Source organism: Peromyscus maniculatus, chromosome 5 (genome assembly GCF_049852395.1).
Source record: "Peromyscus maniculatus bairdii isolate BWxNUB_F1_BW_parent chromosome 5, HU_Pman_BW_mat_3.1, whole genome shotgun sequence".
Taxonomy (NCBI): domain Eukaryota; kingdom Metazoa; phylum Chordata; class Mammalia; order Rodentia; family Cricetidae; genus Peromyscus; species Peromyscus maniculatus.
In genome coordinates, this window is record NC_134856.1 from 136601978 (window position 1) to 136627539 (window position 25562).

Genomic DNA, 25562 nt, shown 5'->3' on the forward strand with positions numbered 1-25562 from the left:
TATTACATGTCAGAAGGCTCTAACACCATTATCATCTGAATATTCCCATGCTGTTTCGAGGTCTGGAATCTCACCCTAACCACCCATGAGAAACTGAAGGGCTGACAATGTCTTTTATTTGTTGGTTGGTTTTTCAAAACAGGGATTTCTCTGTGTAGCCCTGGCTGTCCTGGATCTCGCTCTGTAGCCGAGGCTGGCCTCGAACTCACCGAGATCCACCTGGCTCTGCTTCCCGAGTGCTGGGATTAAAGGCATGCGCCGCCGCCACCACCGCCGCCGCCAATGAGGCCAATGTTGACAATGGTCAAACCTCTTTCACCAACAGCGGTGAAAAGCGGCTTCTGGAACACAACAGCGGGCTTCAAACCCTGACTGCACCATTGAGAAGTCCTGTGTCCTGAGAAATTTAGTGAGTGGACGTTCTGACTCGGGAGCGTTGGGCAGCGAGAAGGACCTCGGCTGGCCGAGCTCCCTGCAGGGCGCCCAGATCAGCACAGGCGCGGCCACTCCGCGCAAGCGCGCTCTGGCCACTGGCCAGTCGACCGGTCTCGCGATAGCTAAGCGGCGTGCGTGCGTGCGTGCGCGCGCGCGCGGCGCTCACGTCCCGGGGCTGTGGCGGCCTCTTCTTCCAGCGTCCCGGGCCCGCTGTGAGGGCTCCTGGGAGTCGGGCGCTGGCGTGGGCCTCCCCGCCGCCGCCGGCCCTCTGCCGGGGACTGGACTGGGCCGGCCGGAGCGAGGGAACCGGCGGGAGCTTTCCTGCCTATGGTCGGCCCCTGGGCACGCTGAGGGCCGGGCTCCGAGCGGCCGAGGTAGGGCGCGGGGCGGCGGCGGCGGGCGCGGGGCCCGGCGAACGAGGCGCGGGATGCGGCGGCGGGCGCGGGCACCTCCTTCCTCCCGAGCGTCGGGGCCCCGCGGTACTTCCGCCCGGGCGCCCGCCGGCCTCGGGGGAGGCGGAAGTCACGGCGCGGGCCGCACAGCCAGGGCTGCAGGGAGGGCGCGGGGCTGTGAACTTGTCTGGCGCTGCGGTAATCGCGGCTTCCCGGCACGTCCCGGCCACACGGCGGTGAACGCCTCGGGACCAGTGAGGATGCTGGCCTGGGGAACTGCCGTGGGCCACAGTTGGGTCGTGCAGAAAAGACAAAGGGGACCGTTATTTATGTCGTGTCCTAGTGTGCAAACTTGCCCTGGCGAGGCCTGGAGCGGAGCAGCACCCCCAGTTCTTGCCACGGCCTCCCACACACTTATTTAACATTATAAATTCATGTTATTATATATAGTAGAGAGCAAGATTGCAACAAAAAGCCGAGGATTTTGTGATACTTGATTTTTGGAGGAGAACAGACTGGGCTTTTGAAGCTTTGCTGTATTTACCAAGCTTCATAGGTGCCTTGTGAAGTTACTAAAAATAGTCTTGTTGATCGTTATGTCTGCCGTATTCAAGATGCGATTGTTTCATTTGAGGAGAGCAGGATTAAAACTCCACAGTAAACCTCCAGGGAGAACAAATCTGAGCACACCTTCAGAACTACTAATTTGGTCACAGTCCAACTCTTCATTGGCTTCCTTAAACTTTGAGTGAATCATTTAAAAAGATGTTTGGTATGTGCAAGGCTCTGGGTTCCACCCCAGTACCACAAACAAAACCAAACCACACTGTAACCTTTGCTAGACAACACAATTTGTTCTCTAACTCCTAGCTTGCGTTCCACCCATATCTTAGAGAAATTCTTTCGACTTTCTTAGATGTAACCTACATCATTGTAGTGAACTTTGTATGGCAGGAGTTCAAGACGTTCAAGTTAGCTGGAAAAAAGCAGTTGAGCGTGTGTACCAGTCTTGAGAACTAGAGATTGGTTCCTTGCACCTAGTCACTGCACAGCTGGACACTTAACGGTGACTCCATCTGCTGCAGCTCCAAGGTTGCCCGCACCCACAGACATCATTTTAAAAAAGTAGCTGACCAAGCATGTTGGTTAACACCTTTACATGTATCACTTGCCTGGTGAGGCAGGAGGATTGCGGTGAGTTTGTGGCCAGCCTAGACAAAGAATGAGACCAGTTCTCAAAAAACAACACAATCATTAGCAGGTAAGTTTGGAGTTGAATGCTGGGGTGTTGCCGAATGCTGAAGTTTATCGTGCACGTAAATACATGCACATATAAACACAGAGGGTTCGCAGTGCTGAAGTGGGTGTAAGCATATTTTCCCTTTGTCTGGCAGCCCCATGTGTGGGAGGAAGAACTCCCACTTACTGCCATCATCTCTTGCTGTCTGAAGCTTGGGGCTGGCCTTGAATCTGGGGTTCTCTGACGTCAGCCTTCCCAGTGATAGGACTTAAAGGCACGTGTGTGCCTCTGCATGTTTGCACACATGTCAAGAAGTCAGTGCCACGTGTCTTCCTTGAGGGGTGCGCTCTTACTTTTGAGACAAGATCTCCCACCTTGAGCCCAGGGCTCTCATGTTTGGCTAGATTGGCCGACCACTGGGTTGTAGGGATCTGCTGGCAGTCTCTACTACCTCCCCCATGGGGGTTACTTATACAAGGTGCTGTGCTTACCTTTTTTTATGTATGCTGGGGATACAAGCCCAGGCTCTTGTGTCTGTACAGCAGGAGGCACTTTACCAACAACCGAGCCAGTACTGAGGTTCTTTTTTTTTTTTTTTTAAAGGAAGGGGCTTTTCTTATGTAGCCTTCACTGTCCTGGAGTTTGCCATGTAGATCAGGCTGACCTTGAACTCACAGAGTTTCAGTGAACTCTATCTCAGATTAAAGGCACGTGCCACCACAAGTGGCTCCAGGTTTTTTTTTTTTCCTCACAGATGTGTTTCTAGTTTGCATACAGTTTCTAGTCCAAATTCATTGGCTATAAACAGCTCTTTAGATTCCTGCTTAATTCACACACATATATATGTGAATATGTATATTTAGTGGTGCATCTCAGATACATTTATTAATGCCACATTATAAAGTGTACAGCAGTGTTCCATGTCCCATCTAATACAATTTGCTTACATTTACAGGCCAACAGGTTCATCTTGAGTGAAATCTGGAGTTGGTTAAAGAGGTTCATGAGCAGGACTGGAGTCTTTCCAAGCTTTACTTGTTTTATTAGCACTACTGATTTTATAAACAATGAAGGTCATCATCCCTATTCCTACCCAAACTTCCTGATAAATCTAGGCATAATAGTGTTTCATGAGGACCTAGACATTTAACGAGTATAAAACATGAAGAGAAAGTGTGATTGTTTCACAAAGCACAGTACTAGGTTTTCTTCCATTTTGATGATTAATGTATTTGCCTTTTATATTTGCAACAGAAATATTTTGTGGATATTTATAAAGTTAAGGGCTAAAAAGAGTCTTTCTGTTTGGTGTGATGAGGGATTGAACCCAGGGCTCCGCACATGTGCTATGTCCCTGGCCCCAAAGAGGTGACTGGTAGAGTGACTCCTATGGTAGGAGATGAGTTTGCCTATTAGGGCAACATTTGGAGAAAATTTTGGTTGTCATAAATTTGGGGGGAAAGCTGTATTCCTAACATCTAGTGGGATGCTGCTAAACACTGTCAGTGTAGAGAAGACGGATCTCAGCATGGCTGTATGCTAGCTGTAACACAAACGGTTGGCTCTCTATTCAGATTAACTAAATTCCTCTTTGGCTTTGCCATCTCCTAAAAAATGTCCCTGATAGGTGGCTGAAAGTCAAAGTCAATTCCCATTTCTTAAAAAAACAAAAGAAAAAAGGTGTGTGATTGTATCTATTTGTGCTGATGCAGAGGCCAGGGGGATTGAGTGTCCTCTGTCACTGTCTATTTTTTTGAGGCAGGGTGTCAATGGACCTGGGACTTGTGTTTCCTTAGCTAGGCTGGAAGCCAGCAAGTCCACTGGTCTTCCTGTTTCCACTCGAGTCAGCAGGCTGGCGTTGCAGGCAGGATTGATCTGTAAGGAGGTGCTGACGTCCAAACTCCAGTCCTCAGTTGTGCAGAAGTGCTGTTAACTGCTGAGCCCGTCTCCAGCCCCGTTCCCATTTCTTTAACAGCATACACTGAGGATTATGTGCAAAGGCCTGGCACATAGAAAATGCTCAAAAACTAACTTGAGGCCAACGTTACACTAGAACTTAACTTGAAGGTCTCTCTTTCTAATCTGAAATTAGAATTGTAGCTAGTGAAGTAAGTATTAATAGCTCATAGCTTTGGGAAGTAAGTAAAAATTATTCCCTTTTAATATTCTGTTTTGTTTTGACTTGCAATTCAACTCTGTGTTGGCTGCCCTGACCATAAACAAGTGGCTTCTCGATGTACATTTTTACTCCACTGTGCAGGCTTTAAACCACCTGGGCAACAACTCGACCTACTGATTCTTGGCAAGTCCTTAGTTCATAGCATGTGCCTCTCGGGCATGAGTCCTATTTCCTTGTGCTTTTAGGAACTAAGTTCCTTATTTGTCATTTCTGGGAGGGGTTGCAGTTTTAGGATGTGAAGGATGACACTTGAGGAGGGACCTTAGTCTGAATTGGGGCACATAGCTTTGTCTTCTTGTGTTACAGTGCTGCAGCCTAAAATCTAAATGCTCGGGTGAGATATACCCTTATGTAGAAGGGGAGAAATCATAGCAAGGGCCTCAGACAGAACAGTGACTTTGGACTTTTCAGGGCCCCTGTAAACAAGAAGGTGGCATTCCCTGTATGTGACCTCTTGGACATTCAGCTTTTGCCTTTGGAGTCGACGGTATTTGATTGTTGCCCATATTTTTGTAGTTCCAGTCTTCACTGTTTGTATTTGTGCTCATCTGTTTTAGCTAATAGAAACCTTTGTTTATCTTCTGCTTGGATACAGGCCATTGGAAGGGCCAAGACATTGTGTTCCTTGCTTGACACTATCTGGCTCTTGAAAAGTGTAACACACACTCAGTGTTCTGCATAAATAATAAATTACCATAATGACTGAGTATCCATCTTGTGGAAACTGATCAGGTTAAGAGTATACATGTGAGAATGAGCTGTAAGAACCAGCAAAGGCATTCTAAGGTTAGGCATGGGAATTCATTTTAATAAGAGTTCTGTGTTATTTTTAATTTTTAACATTTGTGTGTGTGTATGCGCGCGCGCACGCGTGCGCGCGAAGGCATGCACACGAGTGTGTATGTGGGTTTCAGGACAATGTGGAAGTTGACTCCTACCTCTTGGGTCATTGGAATTGAAATTAGGATATCAAGCTTGGTGGCAGGTGTCTTTACCTGCTGAGCATCTCTTTGGCTCTTGTTGTGGTTTTTACTGTTGTCTTTCTAGGGTTAATAACTTAAAAGGGAAAAAAGCCTACAAAGTACTCATTTTTTTACTTCAGCTTTAATCAGACTGTTATAGCTATTAAATTGGTAGTTGGAGGTTTTTTTTTTTTTTTTTTTTTAATTTAGATTTTTAAGAAATTTTATGTATCCCAGTGCTCGGGAGGCAGAGCCAGGCAGATCTCTGAGTTCAAGACCAGCCTGTTCTACAGAGCAAGATCCAGGACAGGCACCAAAACTACACAGAGAAACCTTGTCTCGAAAAAACCAAAAGGGGGAAAAAAAAGAAAGAAAGAAAGAAATTTTATGTGGTGATGGTGCATGCCTTTAATCCCAGCACTGGGGAGGCAGAGGCAGGTGGATCTTTGAGTTTAAGACCAGCCTGGTCTACAGAGTGAGTTCCGGGACAGACAGGGCTGTTACACAGAGAAACCCTATCTGGGGGGGATTATGTATATGACTATTTTGCCTACATGTATGTATGTTTCTCATATGTATGCCTGGTGTCCAAGGAGGTCAGAAGAGGGTGTCAGTCCCCTGGAACTGGAATTGTGGATGGTGTGAGCCACCATGTGGGTGCTGGGACCCGAACCTGGGCCCACTGCAAGATGAACAAATCCTGTCTTAACTGCTGAGCCATAGTTCCAGCCTCTAATTGAATGATCTCATATGACATCTGTTCCATCTATAATTGAGGGAACCATGACTCTTGCGCTGTTTGTTTTGTGACTTTTTTTTTTTTTTTTTTGGTTTTTTCGAGACAGGGTTTCTCTGTGTAGCTTTGCGCCTTTCATAGAACTCACTTGGTAGCCCAGGCTGGCCTCGAACTCACAGAGATCCGCCTGGCTCTGCCTCCCGAGTGCTGGGATTAAAGGCGTGCGCCACCACCGCCCGGCTTGTTTTGTGACTTTTTTGGGGTGGAGGCATGGACACCATTCTCTGTTTACCCTGGATGGGGCACCAACAAAGAATTCCAAGCAAGGCTAGCATAGTGAGCCAGTGAGTTTATTAGATTATGGACAGATGTATAGGTAACTCAAAGGCAGCTGTGTGGCTGAACAGACTCCCTAGCATGGTCAGAGCTTGTAAAAGCCACATCCCTAGAACTCCCTGTCCACTGGAGAGATTTTCTCTCCCTAGCAGCTCCTTCCTGCTTTTATAAACTTGCAGGGCGAGGGGGAGTGAATCTCCTAACTTTGTGGAGCTTTCTGACCATTGTGCATTTCATTTACTTATTGAATGTTCTGGACCTTCGTCCTCTGGAAAAGAATGTTTCAGTTGGGTAGGGGTGGGGAGACTGTCATGGAATACTACTCAGATGGGTTGGTTTATGAGTATTCTGGAGTCTATTGCCCTAATTTTAGGTAGTCTGCATAGTTGTTGAAAGGATTTTCCCATTGAATGCTGTCATACAGATAGGTATTTATGCATATTTGTTTTTGTTTTTGGTAGAAAATGATGCATCCTGTTGCCGGCAGTAATCCAGTATTCTGTGGGCCTGGCAAGCCTTCCTGCCTCAGTGAAGATGCCATGAGAGCTGCTGACCAGTTCGATATATACTCCTCCCAACAAAGCAAATACGGCCACACAGTCGGCCACAAACCAATGGTTTGTCAAAGGCAAGACCCGTTAAACGAAACACACTTGCAGCCTACCAGTGGCAGAAACATAGAGATAAAAGATGAACTAAAGAAAAAGAAAAACCTCAATCGATCTGGTAAGCGCGGCCGGCCTTCGGGAACCACCAAGTCAGCAGGATACCGGACCAGCACAGGCAGACCCCTGGGAACTACCAAAGCAGCTGGATTTAAGACAAGTCCAGGCAGACCTTTGGGTACAACTAAAGCTGCAGGGTACAAGGTCAGCCCAGGGAGACCTCCAGGTAGCATTAAAGCTCTGTCCCGGCTTGCAGATCTTGGCTATGGCTGTGGTACTGCTGCCTTTCCTTACCCTATGATGCATAGCAGGGCGGTTCACGGGGTTCAGGAACCCGGCGGCGAAGTCAAGCCACCCAGTGAATGAGCCAGGCAGGACAGCACCTGTTAGGAGCAGACTGAGGCATCCCAAACAAAGCTGCTTGGTTTAATTTGACTTTGCCACCTGGACTTCCCAGTTTTGTTCTTCTGTTTGATCTCCCTCATTCCCACTTCTTTTTCTTTCTTTTTTGCTCAGAAGTCACCACATGTTGACAGATACACTTTGAGCAGGAGTAGTGCATGGTTTCTATATGTACAAGGCTCAGACAACACTCAGCTAAGTCATTTTTGCTTTCCCTTTGGGCTGTTCTTAGTGGACACTTCACAGGCTGATCAGTTGCCTCAGTTGACTTTCCGTTACGAGCAAACCAGTGTGTAAGGTTTACCTGAGGCATTGTAACTGATGGGGCAGAACAGCAACTAGTCAACAGACCAAAGGGCGTGGCTGTGTGAGTTAGAACTTCATGAAACAAGACAGCTGTTTGGAGACTTTGAAATTTAAAACAGCTTCTTATTTATTGATTCACATGACATTAGTTGACCATTGTTCCTAATGCATTGTTTAGTACTTGCTTTGCAGAGATTATAGTTACAGGTTATATGTTTTTCAGTTGCTTAAGAGCACATACACCAGACACTGCAAACAATTCAGACTTACAGCAAAACCCTTAAATACTTCCTAAACCTGCACATTATATTAATATTCAAGAAAAAGAAACCTTAAGGTCTGCATGTAACTATAGTCCTCCTATTTTGTCTTTTATATATTTAGTGAATTTCAAAGTATTATATTTAAAACATTTATTTCTATTGCTCATTTATTTAGAATGGCTTTTTAGTTTTTTTGAGTAATTGTTATTATATTGCATTAGTACTTAACTGCATTTTCAGGTTTATATCTACCAAAGGACACAAATTAAGTGGTAGACTGCAAACTGGTCTAAGAAAGCAGTTTCCTGGCTGTCAAGACCCAAATACCAAGAACTGTAAGAACTCAGTATGTGTGAACCTGTAAAAGGAGTGCTGGTTAGTTTATAATGGCATTGTGGCTCCAGGAAGACCACTTTTCTAAAAGAAATCTGTTCTCCCGAGTGAGGCTTGCTTTAAAAGCAGTACAGAAAACAGAAAAGTATTGGGCTCATAGGTATAGTTACAGAGGGAAATCTTCATTTCTGAAATATTTCTTGTTGATATACATTTTATTTATTCTGAGTTTATTCTAAATAAAGTTTTATGAACTTTAGAATTGAAAAGCTTCACTGGGCAGTGGTGGCGCACACCTTTAATCCCAGTACTCAGGAGGCAGAGGCAGATGGATCTCTGAGTTTGAGAGGTATACATAGTGATTTCCAAGACGGCTAAATAGAAACCCTCTCTTCACAAAACAGAACAAAAAAGAAAGAAAAGCTTTCAAAAATTATGTTTTTTACTTGCATTTTAAAATGCCTTTGATATTAAAATGTAGATTTACAGGACTCAAAAAACGTTGAAAATAATCATTAATTTAAAAGGACACATACCTGATGGTTAGGCTTGCTCTCAGTCCATGCAGATTGACTGCACGTAAATGCCATGTTTTAGACCTTTATCAGGAGACAAGCAGCAAACCTTAGGTGCCCCAGGATAGCTGACACAGTAGCTGGGCGTCTGCTCCGACAGTTAAGAGGTGTTGCATTGCATGCATGTGAGGACAGGAACCTCAACAGTACTAGCTTTGCACAAAGCATAGGGAACAGCGGACAGTGCTGGGTGATTACACAGCCAGCTGTATCATTCAGGCAGCTAAAGTGCTTCAAGAGTTTCTTCTTGCAGAAGCTTAGAATATAAAACCTTTAATAATTTACTCAGAACAGTATAACTTCTGACACACACAAATGCTTGCATCTTCATTCATATGTTTGTCTGGTCACTTGAGTATCTGTCACTTAGCTATTTCTGAAGATATTCAGCAGTTGGCTGCTTAGAAATCCTTGCACGGCTAGTCCCTGAAGACAGTTGAGCTATTCTACTATAGAGTAATGCGCTCCACTGTCTAGGATTTGGGTGCATGTTGTGTTTCATAGTAAGTCCACTTAACAGCCTTCCAGTTTGATTTCATTCCTGGTTTTGTACCCTTCCGTTTCTTCCTTGCCCTTCCCATACCCATCTCCTTTCTCCAGCACATCTACTCAGTGGTGCTGTGCTGTGTGTCAGAAGACAGAGTGGGTGGATTATTGTATAATGAGTTTTGTATACATGTTCATGAAATGGGGCATCAGTTTAAGGAGAGATGTTCATACCAGTGTTGTTATCGGGAGCTCTGTCTATCCCAGGAAAGGGGATGAGTGGCTACACTTGTGAGTGGCGTCAGTTAGGAAACTGAATGTACTGTTCCTGTGAGCAGTTAGCTGGAACAGTAAATGTGTGCTCTGGTGAACATCTGGGTCTGCTTGCTCCTCTCCTTGTGGACAGTTCAGTAGGCCCCACGGGAGAGACACAGAAGTGATGACATGAAGTCCTCACATAGAAGCTATTTTTATTTCTACCTGATCTAAAGACTGCATTCTGCATCTTTTGTAACATGGTCTTTTGTCACGACAGACACTGAAATAGCATGTTAATCAGTTGCCTAGATGTCAGTGTATTCAGTTGGGGAAAACTGCCCCCCCCACTGTATAATTGTTCCTTGAAAGGTAAATTGCTAATTTTATACTGCGTGATTCTATTCTTCATAAAATAGGTTTCACTATTCTATATTAAAACTGTTTGTCAGAAAATGATCTATTCCAGTAAGTTGGTTTTACTTTTTTCTGAAAAGGATATTATAACATGCCTTATTTATTATTGTTATAACAAATAAGGAGTCAATCAATACAGATGAAATTCTCATTTTCCACAGGTATCACCTTGCTTAACTAATCTTTAATAGGGGTGATTTTGATACTATCTTAGGAGTTTTGCACTGGATATAAAAAAATATTGGCACAATATATTGAAAAATTAAATAGTAGTTGGTTTAATTTTTAATATTTGGGAACTTTTTTAAAAATCAGTGTTTAAATCAAACTAATGGTTCTTTGTATTTTTAATTTACTTTTTAAAAAGAAACATCAGTCAACATGTATTTATTGATTCCAAACTGCTGTTTGTGTGAATTTACATATATATTTTCATGAAATAAGAATACTGAATTTCTTTGAGGTAAAATCTGGATCCATTTAATATGAGGTTAAGGGCGCTTCATCCAGTGTAAGAATGACCATAGTGAATTTAGACAGTGAAATTCTTTATACTTTAAAAAGCTTTGAAAGAACAGTTCAGGGGTGTTGATAATAATTCTCTCCGTTCCTTAGCTATATGCTGTAAGCTTTTATGATCCGTTACAGTAAATTAATAATTCAGAACAGTCTTGGGCATAAAAAGTTTTGATGCTCTTTTGTTCTGTCTATTATAATGTCATTGGCTTCGTTCAAACTCTAAGATGTATCTGAATCTTTGCTCTTCTCCCTTTTCCTTCCAAGTAGACAGATCTATGCTCTCACATACAGTGTATTTAAGTTTTTGAGAATTAATGCTGTAGCAAGTCAGTTGTGTGATTTAATCAGGCTACTCTGATTCTTTGATTCACAGTTTCCTTTTTCCACAGACAATTATGAAGCAAATAATAACCGTTTAAATAAGCACGTTGTCCTCTGCTGTAAAAAGTCTGAATAGATACTGTGTATGTTTTAATGTCCATGAACTTGAACTACTCATGTGCAATTATGTGTATGGGAATGGAGTAGTGTTCATGATTTGTATCTACATCATCATATGGATGTATATTTATTAATAAAGTCATCACTTTAAGACCATTTACTGCTTTATTTTTTTCCATTTATTTATTTTGTATATGGTGGTGGGGGATCATGTGCATGCCATAGCATGCATGGAAGTTGGCTCTCTCCACCCTGGTCCAGAGAGCAAGCTTAGGTGGTAAGGCTCTGTGGTACCTCACCCACTGAGCCTTCTCTCATTTATTGCTGTCTCTTAGCACAGTAGAGAAGCATACATGCTAAACCTTACCATGATTTGTTGGTATATATATATTTTTTGAATTTTGCATTCTAATCTGCCTCTCTTACTTTTTTTTAACATATAGTATACATTTGTATTTCATTGGTTTTCCATTATTTGGGCTGGAGAGAGACGACTTAGTGATTAAAAGTAATTACTGTCCATTAAAAATAAGTTTAAAAATATATGTATAAATGTAGTTATATTGTGCATGCCAATAAACTTACTGGGGGTCAGAGAACAGAACAGCCACTATATTAAACAGAAGTCAGGCAATGGTAACACATGCCTTTAATCCTAACATTCTGGAGGCAGAGATCTCTGAGTTCAAGGTCACACTGGAAACAGCCAGGCATGGTGACATACACCTTTAATCCCAGGAAGTGATGGCAGGAAGCAGAAAGGTATATAAGAACTGAGGACCAGGAGCTAGAGGCTTTTAAGCTTTGAGGCTTTTAACAGCAGTTCAGCTGAGCTCCATTCGGCTGAGGACTCAGAAGCTTTCAGGCTAAGGATTTGTGGAAACAGAATCGGATGAGAAGCTGTCGAGGTGAGGTTAGCTGTGGCTTGTTCTGCTTCTCTGACCTTTTAGAATTCACTCTAATACCTGGCTTCTGGGTTTGTTTTTATAATAAGACTGTTTAGCAATTTGTCTACCTATATATTTGGTTTTTCTTTTTTTCTTTTGGTTTTTCAAGACAGGGTTTCTTTGTGTTACAGCTCTGGCTATTCACTCTGTAGACGAGGCTGGAACTCAGAGCTACCCATGCAGGAATTAAAGGCGAGCGCCATCACTGCCTGGCTATTGTTGCATTTGTATTTATTGTGCTTGTTCTCCTGTGTGTGTGTGTGTGTGTGTGTGTGTGTGTGTGAGAGAGAGAGAGAGAGAGAGAGAGAGAGAGAGAGAGAGAGAGAGAGAGAGAGAGAGCGCACACATGTGTAAGGTCAGAGAACACCTTGTGGAAATTGGTTCTGCTGTGGGATGTTTTTTCTGTGTGCTGTGTATATGTGTTGCTACCATTGGTTAATAAAGGAGCTGCCTTTGCTTATGGCAAGACAGGTTATAGTCAGGCATGAAATCCAAGCAAAGACACAGGGAGAAGAAAGGCAGAGTCTGGAGCTGCTGGGAGCCACCAGAGGAGCAGGATATAATAGAACTCAGGTAAAGCTACGATACATGTGGTGATACATAGATTAATAGAAATGGACTGATTTAAGATGTTAGAACTAGCTAGCAATAAGCTTGAGCCAGAGACCAAACAGTAATTAATATTAAGCCTCTGAATGATTATTTTATAAGCTGCTGCAGGGCAGGGCGGATCACAGAAAAGCTGCTGGTTACATAGTTCCACTGGGTGGGTTCTGGAGACCCCACTCAGGTGGTCAGGCCTGGCAGCATCTTCCTCCATGAGCTGTCTCGCCAGTCTTGTTTTATACATGCTGATCCTGCAGTCTTGCAAAACTCATATATTCACTGTTGTACTTTTTGCTGGTGTGTTTTTAATCCTAAGAATTTTCCTTAATTGCTTTTACTAACATACATTAGTTATACATATTTAGACTGTATTTTGGTTATATTCACCCATCATCCTTTTGTGGCCCCCTCCCATTCCCTTCCTCTTCTGAAGCAGCTCCCTTCTATATGTCTGATTTTGGTTATCCAAGAGTTTCAGTCAAGTTACTTGTGAGCATAGGCACCCTACCATTGGTTCACGGCTGTGGAAGACCAGCCCCCACACTTATTTACCCCAGGAACTCTTGAGGATTGAGGGATAAGAGACTTAGTTAGAAATAGAGAATAAAGAGAAAGAGAGAAAACACAAGATAGACTCAAGTGGGCCTGGATCCTTATCCACCAGCCCAGAATTTTGTTCCAAGGTCTTTTTATAACAATGCCAAGGGGTGGAGCAAAAGACCTCCCTCTTGCGGCTTAGACCCTTAGAAACACCTGGTACCCAGGCTCGTGGCCCAGTCAACCTCTTATGCAGTCCTGTTGGGTACAGCCACTAGGAAACCTAGTGGGTTCCAACACACAGCTAAAGAAGATGTCTCTTCCTTCTCCAGCAACCATTGAATGCCTTAAGTTCTCAGGGAGGAGCAGGGCTTCATGAGCCCTTTCCCGTACATGTTAACAGGCCCAGTTTAGTGCAGGGAGCTGCAGTTGCTTCAAGTTCAGTGGCAATGTCATGCGTGGTACTGTGTCCCACAACATTCCACCCCATCCTCTGGTCCTTACGTTCTCTCTGCCCCCCTTCCACCATGTTCTTTGACCCTTAGAGGGGGTGATAGATATGCCCTTGTCTTAGGGTTTCTGAGGAGGAAAATATTTATTTGGTTTACACTGTTCATCACAGGCAGTCAGGCTGGAACATGGAGTCCACAGTGGTAGGATAGCAGCAGGAGTGTGAGGCCAGCCTGGCAGTGGAGAGTGAGCAGGAAGGGGGTGGGGCCAGGCTCTCCAACTTCAAAGCCTGCCTCCCGTTTCATAACCTATGAATCTGTCATCAGCTAGGGACCAGGTGTTCATACAGGAGCCTTGGAGGAGATTTTATGTTCAAACCACAACAGCATCTAAGAGTCACTTCTTTTCCTATCTTAGACCAGTTATGAATCTGCAGTGTCTGCTGCCTGCTGCAGAGCAGCCTCGTTGACCATGTAAACGTTCCTTGATTTACAGTGAGGTAGCTTTGAAAGGGCAAAGCATTGTAAGTTGAAAGGTCACTTAGCATACCTAATCTAACAAGTGTCCCAGGAACACAGCATGCCATGATAATGTTGGTTCTTTACCTCGATAATCAAATAGATGACTGAGTGTGGTGGTATTCTAATTGTACTGAAATGTGATTTTGATTGTATGTTAATAAATAAAGTTGCCCGGGGGTCAGAGCTATTAGAGCCATAGACAGAGTGTGGTGGTGGTGGTGGTGGTGGTGGTGGTAGTGGTGGTGGTGGTGGTGGTGGTGGTGGTGGTGGTGGTGGTGGTGGTGGTGCACGCCTTTAATCCCAGCACTTGATAGAAGAACTAGGTAGATCTCTGTGTGTTCAGGGATACAGCCAGCATTGGAGACACACGCCTTTAAGACCTGGGGGGCTGTACATACAGGCAGTGACGAGGCAGTCACGTGTTTGGGTTTACAACCAATGAGAAGGCAGAACAGAAAGACTATATAAAGACAAACACACAGGAAGTAGGTCTCTTTCGGAGAGCTAGGACCACCGCAGGAGGAAGGGTAAGATTTTAGCTCTGAGCTCTGACCTCTTGGCTTTCTCTTTTACATTGGTTCTGTTTCTTATTTAATAAGACGGTTGGTTACATCTACAACTGAGGGTCAATGAGATACTAAAGAGGTGAAGCATGGGCTCCACAACCCCGATGACTTGAGTTCTGTTCCCAGAAACCACATAATGGCTCATGGAGAAAACTGCCTCCACAAAGTTGTCCTTGAACCTCCACATACACACCATGTCATGTGTGTTTCTACACACACACACACACACACACACACACACACACACACACACACACACAGATACATTTTTAGATTTTAGTTCATGAATGTTTCCTGCGTATATGTATGTGCACCATGACTGTGCCTGTTGCCCTTGGAGACCAAAAGAGGGTACCAGGTCCCCTGGAACTGGAATTATGAATGATTGCTAGACACCATGTGGGTGCTGAGAACCAAATCTGAGTCTTTTGCAAAAACAACAAGTGCTTTTTCCTGCCTAGCCATTTCTCTAGCTCCTAATAATAAAGTTTTAAAAACTTGAATAAAATAGTGTGACTGGGAACTTTGCCTTGTGGTCACTGCCCCACACCACTAACGTGGAGGGTCACATTACATAACACCAGCCCGGGAACATCAAAACTCAAAAATACAGCTAATTATATTGAATGTAAGTTAGGGGTTGTCATATAAGATCATGTTATCTGTACATGCATGTCCTTTTCCCTGCCCGCCCCCCACAGGGTTTCTCTGTGTAACCCTGGCTGTCCTGGAACCTGATCTGTAGACCAGGCTGGTCTCAAAACTCACAAAGATCTGCCTGCCTGTCTCCTGAGTGTGGGATAAAAGACATGCACCATCACTGCCCGGCTGTACATATGGTTTTACCACACAACTCTACTGTCTTTTGTGTGATTTTTTTTCCTATTGCACTTGTTAAAATGTCAAGTGTTGGATAAATATCGAGGATAGACATTCACTGTCATGCTCCTGACAGAAGGAAATATTCAGTCTCACCATTCAGTGTTATGTTAGCTTTATGTTTTTGTGGTAGATGTCTTAACAGATTGAGGATCTGAATCTTCTATCTTCCAAGTATTAGGATTACAGGCTTGTGCCATCATGCCACTTCTAGCCCAAATACAAAGAAACATTCCCTCAATCAAGTCTTTGGTTACCCTAAATACATTTATGTAATAGAGGTGGGGGAGAGGAGAGAGGAGATATTGGATTCTTTTTACCTCCAGGTTTTACTTATTTTTAAAAGAAGATTTACTTATTTTTACAGAGCAAGTTCTAGGACAGCCAAGGCTATACAGAGAAACACTATCTTGAAAAAAAGAAAAAAAGAAAAGATCTTTGAGATAGCAAGAAAATTTAGGTTATAAATAAAATGTTTAAAGGGAAACTTGACACTAATTTTTGTTTCTTTTTCCTGGAATGACCTCAGATTCACTATGTAGCAGAAGGTGGGCTTGAACTCATGATCCTGCTGCTGCACCTCCCAAGTCCTGGGATTACGGGATATGTTTTAGTGCTTGGCCAACAAGACCATATTTAAATTTTTTTCTTACATACAATAAGTTAAGGAAGGGTAGGTTAGATGGCTGGAGATGTAATTCGGTTGAGTGCTGGCTTAGTATAGATGAAGCCCTGGGTTGGATCCCCAGGGCAGCATAAGACTAGGTGTACTGCACATGCCTGGGACGCCTGCAATCCTGCACTTGGTTGGTATAGGCAGGAGGATCAGAAATTCAGCGTCATCCTCCACTATATATAGCCTGAGTATTAGGCCAGTTAGTGATGCATGTGAGTCTTGCCTGTTTTTGTTTTGTTTTGTTTTGAGACAGGGTTTTTCTGTGGAGCCCTAGCCATCCTGGACCTCTCTTTGTAGACAAGGCTGGCGTTGAATTCAGAAGTCCACCTGTTTCTGCCTCCCAAGTGCTGGGATTAAAGGCATGTGCCACCACGCCCAGCTAAGACTCTTTTTTTTTTTTAAATTTAATTTAATTTTATTTTTACAATACCCTTCAGTTCTACATATCAGCCACGGGTTCCCCTATTCTCCCCCCTCCCACCCCCTCCCCTTACTCCCAGCTTACCCCCCATTCCCACCTCCTCCAGGGCAAATCCTCCCCCGAGGACTGCGATCAACCTTATAGACTCAGTCCAGGCAGGTCCAGTCCCTTCCTCCCAGACTGAGCCAAGTGTCCCTGTATAAGCTCCAGGTTTCAAACAGCCAACTCATGCAATGAGCACAGGACTTGGTCCCACTGCCTAGTTGCCTCCCAAACTGATCAAGCCAATCAACTATCTCACCTATTCAGAGGGCCTGATCCAGCTGGGGGCCCCTCAGCCTTTGGTTCATAGTTCATGTGTTTCCATTCATTTGGCTATTTTTTTTTCAATAATTGAGTAAAACCAAAATTTATTATAAGCCACAGTCGTCCTAGGGACCAAAAAAAAAAAAAAAGAAATGAGGTAAGAAAGAAATTAAGGGGGCTAGAGAGATGGCTCAGAGGTTAAGAGCACAGACTGCTCTTCCAAAGGTCCTGAGTTCAATCTCCAGCAACCACATGGTGGCTCACAACCATCTGTAATGAGATCTGGTGCCCTCTTCTGGCCTGCAGGGATATGTGCAGACAGAATACTGTATACATAATAAATAAATAAATCTTAAAAAAAAAAAAAAAAAAAAAAGAAAATTAGATAAGAAAAGAAAGCAGTACCCCTAAGGGCTTCAGTTTGAAGTGATGGATTTGTTTAAGAAGTAGTTGTAGTTCATATCTGATTCCAGGCTGTCCCTTTATCTATAAAGATATTAGAATTGTGAAATCCACCAAGCCTCAAGCAGGTAAATGCAGGGAATAGTTCAGTAGCCTGGGACTCCACTTTGTTTAGACTCTGCGTCCACCCCTCTTCCAGCATGGCACTTGGCAACCTGGGATCCTTTCCTGCATATACTATGCACACATACATCCCTCTCTTAGCAATGGATCTAGCAACCTGTTAACAAACCAGGACCCCTGCCTGCATTGAGCTGCATGCGCATGCCACTTTGAACAGTGGAATAAATTTCCCATCCCCGTAATGACTGTCACATTTGGACAGAGTCTATTGAGTTTTATTTAGCTTTATGTCTCAATAAGAAGGCAGAAAAGCCAATCCTTCCTACCTGAACTTTGTTTGTATTTACAATAAAGCAAACACTCTTGAAGTTGATTTTCAGAGAGAATCCCCTTTTGCCATCTTATGCCTGTGCATAATTGGGCATGCATATGATTAAAGCCAGATGCGTGTGGGAAGATGTGGGAAGTAGAGAAATGGCTATAGAATAATCTGTCAGTCAACATAGAAAACTACCCAAACGCAACGCTTAGGAACCAGCTGCTCCCTCCTTTAAGCTCCATAAAAAGAAGCCCCGGGAATAATCTTTCTAATCTGTACTGTTGCTTTGAATAAAGTAATTTTACTACTACACAATCTGTACCTTTCATTCTTGAGTGAGATACCCTGGAAACCCTGTCCAGACCACCCCAGACCTCACCACTAATAACAAGCCTGTTCCTTTTCAGATTACAGCCCTAGACCTCTTATTGGAAGGAGTACGTCAGTGGGCGCTGGGCTTTTAGAGTGTGTGCTATGTCTCATTTCCCAGTTTGATCACCCTGCTTCATGTTTGTGCTTGAAGATGTGACCTCTCAGCATCCTACGCTGGCTGCCTGTTGCCATTATGGACTTTCCCTCTGAACCTATAAACCAAAATGAACTCTTTCTTCCAAGCTTTTGACCACTGTGTTTTGTTACAAAAAGTAACCAGTACACACTCTTAAGAAGTGTTGTTTTTCATTTGTTGATACAAACTTACTGTGTACACTACCTTGAATTTAAGTTTATCCTGCCTCTGGGCCGGGATTTGCAGGCATGAGGACCATCCTGCCATGGCCACTTTCTCTGCAAAGAAAACAGCTTGTCTGCTCTCACTCATTCTGGTAACGGGAGGGGTACTCACCTTACCTTCTCACATTTATCCTTCCCTAGATTTAATCTTCTTAGAGATTATCTTCTCCAGTAATCTTAAACCCCTCCCTATAGGCTCCTCATTAGTGTATAAGTTAAACCAATTTATTTATTTTGTGACAAGTTCTTACTTCACTGGTGTCAAATTCCCAGGCTTAAGTGATCTTTTTAAAAAAAATTGGTTTTTGGTTTTTTGAGACAGGGTTTCTCTGTGTAACCGCTCTGACTGTCCTGGGACTCACTCTGTATACCAGGCTGGCCTTCAACTCAGAGATCCACCTGCCTCTGCCTTCCAAGTGCTGGGATTAAAGGTATGCGCCACCACCACCCAGTTTAAGTGGTCTTTTTAAAGCTGGGACTATAGGTATGTACCAGTGTTCAAGTCTGAAATTAGCTCATTTGAATGTGGTGTTTATAAAAGCAATTATTTACAATTATTAACATATGTTAACTTTCTTCCACTGTGCCAGCTACCCCAGATGACGAGCTTCTAATGTAGAAAGGTTCCTTTTGGCTCACGGATTTGGAGGCTTCAGTCCATAATCAATTGGCTCCATTGCTTTTGGGCCTCTTCTCAGGTATCATCTCTTGCAGGGATTATTTGATAGAGCTAAATTGCTCACATGTGGCCAGGAAGAGAAAGGGGAAAAAGACAGGGCCCTGGAGTACCCCCTGAGGGCACACCTCCACTAAACTAAAGACCTCCCAGGAGACCTCTTTCATCATTCTTCCGTCTCAACAATGCCAGCTGGGGACCAAGCTCTTACCACAAAGGACTTTGGAGGACAATCCAGATGTGTGCATAGCACTGAAGTGAGATGGTGATTCACACGCCATGGTACAAAAGGTTTTGACTTCCGGTTAGTATTCTAGCCTTAGCTTTGTTGAAATCCTCTCTGTGACCTAAACAGGAAGTTTTGTTTCCTAGTGTGTCACATTGGAGTAACATGTTGTGAGACAAAGTCTCATCAAGTAACCATAGTGCTGGCCAACCTGGAGCTCACTGTGTAGTCTCATAGTAACTAACTTGGGCAAATAACAAATTGTTGAAGGAGTTCATTTTAATCTTCGTTGTAACTGTGAAGGCAACATCAAGGGACTCACAACTGCCTGTACCTCCAGTTCTAGGGGGTCTTAAGCCCTCCACGGTCAACTACATATATCTAGTCCACATAAATTCACAAAGGCACACATCAGTACACATAAACTAAAATCCAAAATGAGAACACTGAGTCAGTCTTATCAAAACAAAAAGTGATAAAGTTGGAAAAAAATTGCTGGACATACTCCCACATTTATGAAATGAATTCAGATCATCTTTAAGGATCTTCCACTGCAAAGTGAAATGATTATCCAACAGAAGGTGGTGACTTCACATTTCTGTGCGTGGTTCTGCTGTGCACTGCTAGGTAAGTCCTCCACCACTGGAGCTGGAAACCCAGCCCAATGCTATTTATTGTCAGTTTCTGTTTCTGGTGGGTATGTTTCTCACATCGTCAGTCACAACACATGAGAAGCCACGGCCAGGAGGAGCAACAGTTCGAAGCCCACTGGTTACACAGAGAGAACTTGTCTGAAGAAAGCAAACGGGGCTGGAGAGGCGGTTCCACATTCAAGAGCATGTACTGCTGTTGTTGCATCTGTCATAGGTTCAGTTCCTGACACCCACATCAAGTAGCTTACAACTGCCTATGACTTCAGTTCCAGAGGATTCAATACCATCTGGCCTCCCCCAGGCACCTATATGCATGTGGTGCTCTTAAATTAATGATAGCATATGTAAGTTCACATAAAAATAAACCTAAAACAAATTCTATGAATCAGGTATTTGGGAAGAACTTACCGGAATGCCTATTGCAAGGTCTCTCAGTGGGGCTGGGACAGGCTGGCAGTGCTGGGGAGCTGCTTTATTTTTCATTATTATTATTATTATTATATTTTGTTTTTTCAACACAGGGTTTCTTTATATAGCCTGACTGGACTGGAACTCAGTCTGTAGATCAGGCTGGCCTATAACTCAGAGATCCTCCTGCCTCTGCCACCAGAGTTCTTAGATTAAGGTTATATTTTTAAGATTAGTGAGTAGACAATTTATTAAGAAAGAGTGCAGTTCCAATCGAGGAAGTGCACCAGAAGTTGGAGAAAGGTTAGAAGCTCAATGACACCCCATATCTTGAAGATTGAGGTCTTTATAAGTTGTCTTAGGGTTTCTATTGCTGTGAAGAGACACCATAACCACAGTGACTCTTATAAAGAAAAACATTTAGTTAAGGTAAAGGCTTACACAGTCCATTATCATCATGGCAGGGAGCATGATGGTGTACAGGCAGACATAGTGCTGGCTACATCTTGATCAGAAGGCAACAGGAAGTAGACTGAGACACTGAGCAGAATCCTGAGCATAGGAAACCTCAAAGCCAGCCCTCACAGTGACACACTCACTCCAACAAGGCCACAACCACTCCAACAAGGCCACACCTCCTAGTAGTGCCACTTCCTATGAGATTATGGGGGCCAGTTACATTCAAACCATCACCTATATCATCTGTGTAGTATACACTTTTCTACCCACACTTGAGGAGTGGTGGCCCAGCCTTGCTCACTGCCAATGGCTTCTTTTACTCCCTTCCCTGCTGCTGCTATATTAGGGTTTCTCCGTGTGAGCTCCTCCAAAGTATGGCAAACTCAGCATAGTCTGAATGCTCAGTGTGTGGCATGGGCTCCTGTGCATATCCTCCAGCAAAAGAGGATGAGGCTGTGTAGCCCTAACTATTATGAGTCTTAAGGCCATGTAAGACTTCTGTGGAGGGATCATGGACCAGCAGCCCACACAGATTCAAAGAGGGGAGCTTGATTCTACCTGTGACCAGGTTGTAGCAAAACGACACCATCAAACAGCACTGGGATGCTGAATTGTGACTGGGAAATAATTTACTACAGTGCCCTAAAGCACAGTGCTTGTCTAGGTGTTGTCTGTACGTTAGGAGGGATTGGAAGGAAGATCTTACAATTCCTCGGACTAAAAAATCTAAGCAGGCTTTAAACAGAAAGCCTACTTTGAGAAGAAAGAAAGAAAATCCAAGTGGGTTTATTAAGGGTGAGCTAGGACTCTAATAGGTGCAGGTGTGTGGCTGTATGTAACAATTGTAATTAGTGTCAACATTTTATATGACTAATCCTAGGCCATGTGTATTGTTGACACAGATTTAACTCCAGCAAAACCCAGGATGGACCTGAAGGTTTTAATCATGTCACTGGAATTGGGCAGGTGCCCCACCTGTTGGTAACAGAGATAGTCTAATTAGGGTTTATCCTGCTGCCTTCCTGAATTGACATTAGAGGGTGCGTATACATTATGTCTTAGGGTTTCTATTGCTGTGATAAACACCATGACCAAAAGCAAGTTGTGGAGGAAAGGGTTTATTTGGCTTATGCTTCCATATCAGAGTCCATCACTGAAGGGAAGCAAGGCAGGACTCAAATGGGGCAGGAACCTGGAGGCAGGCGCTGATGCAGAGGCCATGGAGGAACACTGCTTACTGGCTTGCTCCCCATGGCTTGTTCAGCCTGCTTTCTTATAGAACCCAGAATCAACAGCCCAGGGATGGCCTCACCCACAATGGGTTGACCCCCCCCCCACATTGCTACTGTTATGAGTCACAATGTAAATATTTTGTATTTTCCGATGGTCTTAGGTGTCCCCTGTGAAATGGTTGTTTGGCCCCCAAGGGAGTCATGTCCCATATGTTGAAAACCACTGTTTTAGAGGCTTGCCTATAGCTCAATCTTAAGGATGTATTTTCTCAACCGAGGTTCCCTCCCCTGAGATGACTATAACCCGTGTCAAGTTGACACACACCAGCACAACATCATACCTGTTAAACATTTACAGCACCTGTAACACAGAACACACAGTAAAACTGGAGGGGGAAGGACACAGTAAACGGGAGGTCACAGTGACACTGGTGTGCACAGGCTGGAATGCACACGTGAGTGGAACCATCCCCATCTCCTGAACTCACATTCCCTCCAGTGCTCTGTCCTATTTGCTTGCCACACTCTTCAGATAAAATGGAGGAAGTGTGGGAGACAGTAAGGCTGCATGAACTGATTGTAGATAAACTCCAGAACTCGCATCTTTTGGTTCATCTGTTCTTTGTTGCAGATTCCCCTGAACACTCTTGAGGACTTACCATGGTAAAAGCATGGCTATAAGACTCATCCCTGGGGTCAGGTTAGTGATGCACTTGTCTGATCTGACATTCTGTCTGATGGACAAAAGGAGAGTTTAGTTGTCCTAGAACTGCATGATCCAGTTAGCAACAGCGCCTGCTTTGCCGTGCTTTCTGCCCACCAGGCCCTGTGCTCATCGAGGTTACAGAGCCACGGGATACTATGTATTCCACCCTCGTTTTATAGATGAAATAATTTCTTACAATGTTTTCTGTTATTTTTTAAAGATTTATCTATTCATATATTTTATATATACACCAGAATAAGGAATCTGATCTCATTACAGATGGTTGTGAGCCACCATGTAGTTGCTGGGAATTGAACTCAGGACCTCTGGAAGAGCAATCAATGCTCTTAACCGCTAAGCCATCTCTCCAGCCCGCTAGATGAAATAGTTTTTAAGAAAATGTTACTACAGATAGGGCTCGGTAGGAAAGAGCATGAGGACCCAGCTTGTGCCCCCAGTACCCCCAGCAAAAGCTATGCATGCCATGAATGGCTATAACCCTGTATTGTGTGTGGCTGGAGACAGATGAATTCTGGAAAGCTCACTGGCCTGCCAGCCTAGCAAATATTATTTAAGGTGTATTACTTTTGTTTGTGTTGCATTTGTTTAACTCTGTGAAGCTGTGTTACTGTGCCTCTTTAAAACAGCTGATGGTTTAATAAAGAACTGAACAGCCAATAGCAAGGCAGGAGAAAGGAGAGGTGGGGCTGGGAGGCAGAGAGGATAAATAGGAGAAATCTGGGAGGAAAAAAAGAAAGGGAGAAAGTAGCCAGAGAAGGAGGATGACTCCAGGGGCCAGCCACCCAGCTACACAGCAAGCTACGGAGTAAGAGTAAGATTTACAGAAATAAGAGAATGGGAAAAGCCCAGAGGTAAAAGGTAGATGAGATAATTTAAAGTTAAGAAAAGCTGGCTAGAAACTAAGCCAAGCTAAGGCTAGGCATTCCTAAGTAATAAGAAGCCTCTGTGTGTGAATTTATTTGGGAGCTGGGTGGTGGGCCCCCCAAAGAGCAAAAACAAACAATAGTTCAGAGGTTAAGGGCACTTCCCACTCTTGCAGAGGATTGAGGTTCAATTCCCAGCACCCACATCAGGTAGCTCATGACTGCTTGTAACTCCAGTTCCATAACCTCTTATGGCCTCCTCAGACATCAAGCACACTTGTGGTATGCATATGCACATGCAGGCAAAACATTCATACAAAATAAAAATAAATCTTTTAAAAAAGAGGCTGGCCATGGTGGTGTATACCTCTAATCCCATTGGAGGCAGAGGCAGTCAGATGGATGTGAGTTCATAAGCCAAACTGGCCTATGTAGTGAACTCCAGGGTTACATAGTGTTGTTGTTTTCACTCTTTTTGCTCGTTGGCTCTTTTGGGGAGTCTGCCACCCAGCCCCCAAATAAATACACACGGATGCTTATTATTACTTATAAATGCCCAGTCTTAGCTTGGCTTGTTTCTTGCCAGCTTTAACTTAAATCATCCTGTCTACCTTTTACCTCTGGGCTTTTGCCTTTCTCTATTTCTGTATTTCTTTTCTTTCCTTCTTATTCCGTGTCTGGCTATGTGGCTGACCTCTTCTTGCTCCTTGATCTCCCAGATTTCTCCTTCTATTTGTTTTCTCTTCTAGCCCCGCCTATCCTTTCTCCTGCCTTGCTATTGGCTGTTCAGCTCTTTATTTGACCAGTCAGGTGTTTTAGACAGGCACAGTAACACAGCTTCACAGAGTCAAACAAATGCAACATAAAAAGAATACAACACACCGGGCGGTGGTGGCGCACGCCTTTAATCCCAGCACTCGGGAGGTAGAGCCAGGCGGATCTCTGTGAGTTCGAGGCCAGCCTGGGCTACCAAGTGAGCTCCAGGAAAGGCGCAAAGCTACACAGAGAAACCCTGTCTCAAAAAACCAAAAAGAATACAACACATCTCTGCATAATTAAAACAAATGTTCTGGCCGGGCAGTGGTGGCACATGCCTTTAATCCCAGCACTCGGGAGGCAGAGGCAGGTGGATCTCTGTGAGTTTGAGGCCAGCCTGGTCTCCAAAGCAAGTTCCAGGAAAGGCGCAAAGCTACACAGAGAAACCCCGTCTCAAAAAACAAAAAACAAACAACAACAACAAAAAACCAAATGTTCCACAGCATAAACAAATGTAGCATATCTTTTTTTCTTGTCTTTTTCGGGACAGGATTTCTCTGTGTAGTTTTGGTGCCTGTCCTGGATCTCACTCTGTAGACTAGGCTGGCCTTGAACTCACAGTTTCAACTGGCTCTGGCTCCTGAGTGCTGAGATTAAAGGCGTGTGCCACCACCGCCCAGCTGTAACATATCTTAATGTTCTATAACAACATAGTGAGACCTTGTCTCAAAAAAAAAAAGTTATAAGCTGGGCAATGGTGACACGCACCTTTAATCCCAGCACTTGGAAGGCAGAGGCAAGCAGATCTCTGTGAGTTCGAGGTCAGCCTGGTCTACAGGGTGAGTTCCAGGACAGTGAGGGCTACATAGAGAAACCCTGTCTCGAAAAATCAAAATAATTATTTATTTACATTTCATGTTTATAGGTGTTTTGCCTGCGTGTGTGTGTGTGTGTGTGTGTGTGTGTGTGTGTGTGTGTGTGTGTGTGATAGTGCCTGGTACTGATGGAGGCCAGAGGCAGTGTTGCATCTCTGGAGTTGGAGTTATAGATGGTTGTGAGTTGCCATGTGGGTGCTGGGAATCAAACCTTGGTCCTTTGTTCTTAACAGGTGAGCCATTGCCCCAGGTCTGGCTCC

The 25562-nt window shown here is 43.9% G+C and overlaps 1 protein-coding gene across 1 annotated transcript; it reads left to right on the top strand.

Moving 5' to 3' along the window:
• Nucleotides 1–586: 586 nt before the first annotated feature.
• On the top strand, nt 587–11098 carry C5H5orf24 (chromosome 5 C5orf24 homolog). The gene is made up of 2 exons (XM_076573422.1): nt 587–809; nt 6742–11098. The coding sequence occupies exon 2, from the start codon at nt 6745–6747 to the stop codon at nt 7309–7311; it is 567 nt and encodes a 188-aa protein (XP_076429537.1). The 5' UTR covers nt 587–809; nt 6742–6744; the 3' UTR covers nt 7312–11098.
• The last annotated feature ends 14464 nt before the right edge of the window (nt 11099–25562 follow it).

Bases quoted from the DNA above. Each gene is read 5' to 3' on its own strand.
- C5H5orf24 (XM_076573422.1), top strand. From the start codon at position 6,745: ATGATGCATCCTGTTGCCGGCAGTAATCCAGTATTCTGTGGGCCTGGC.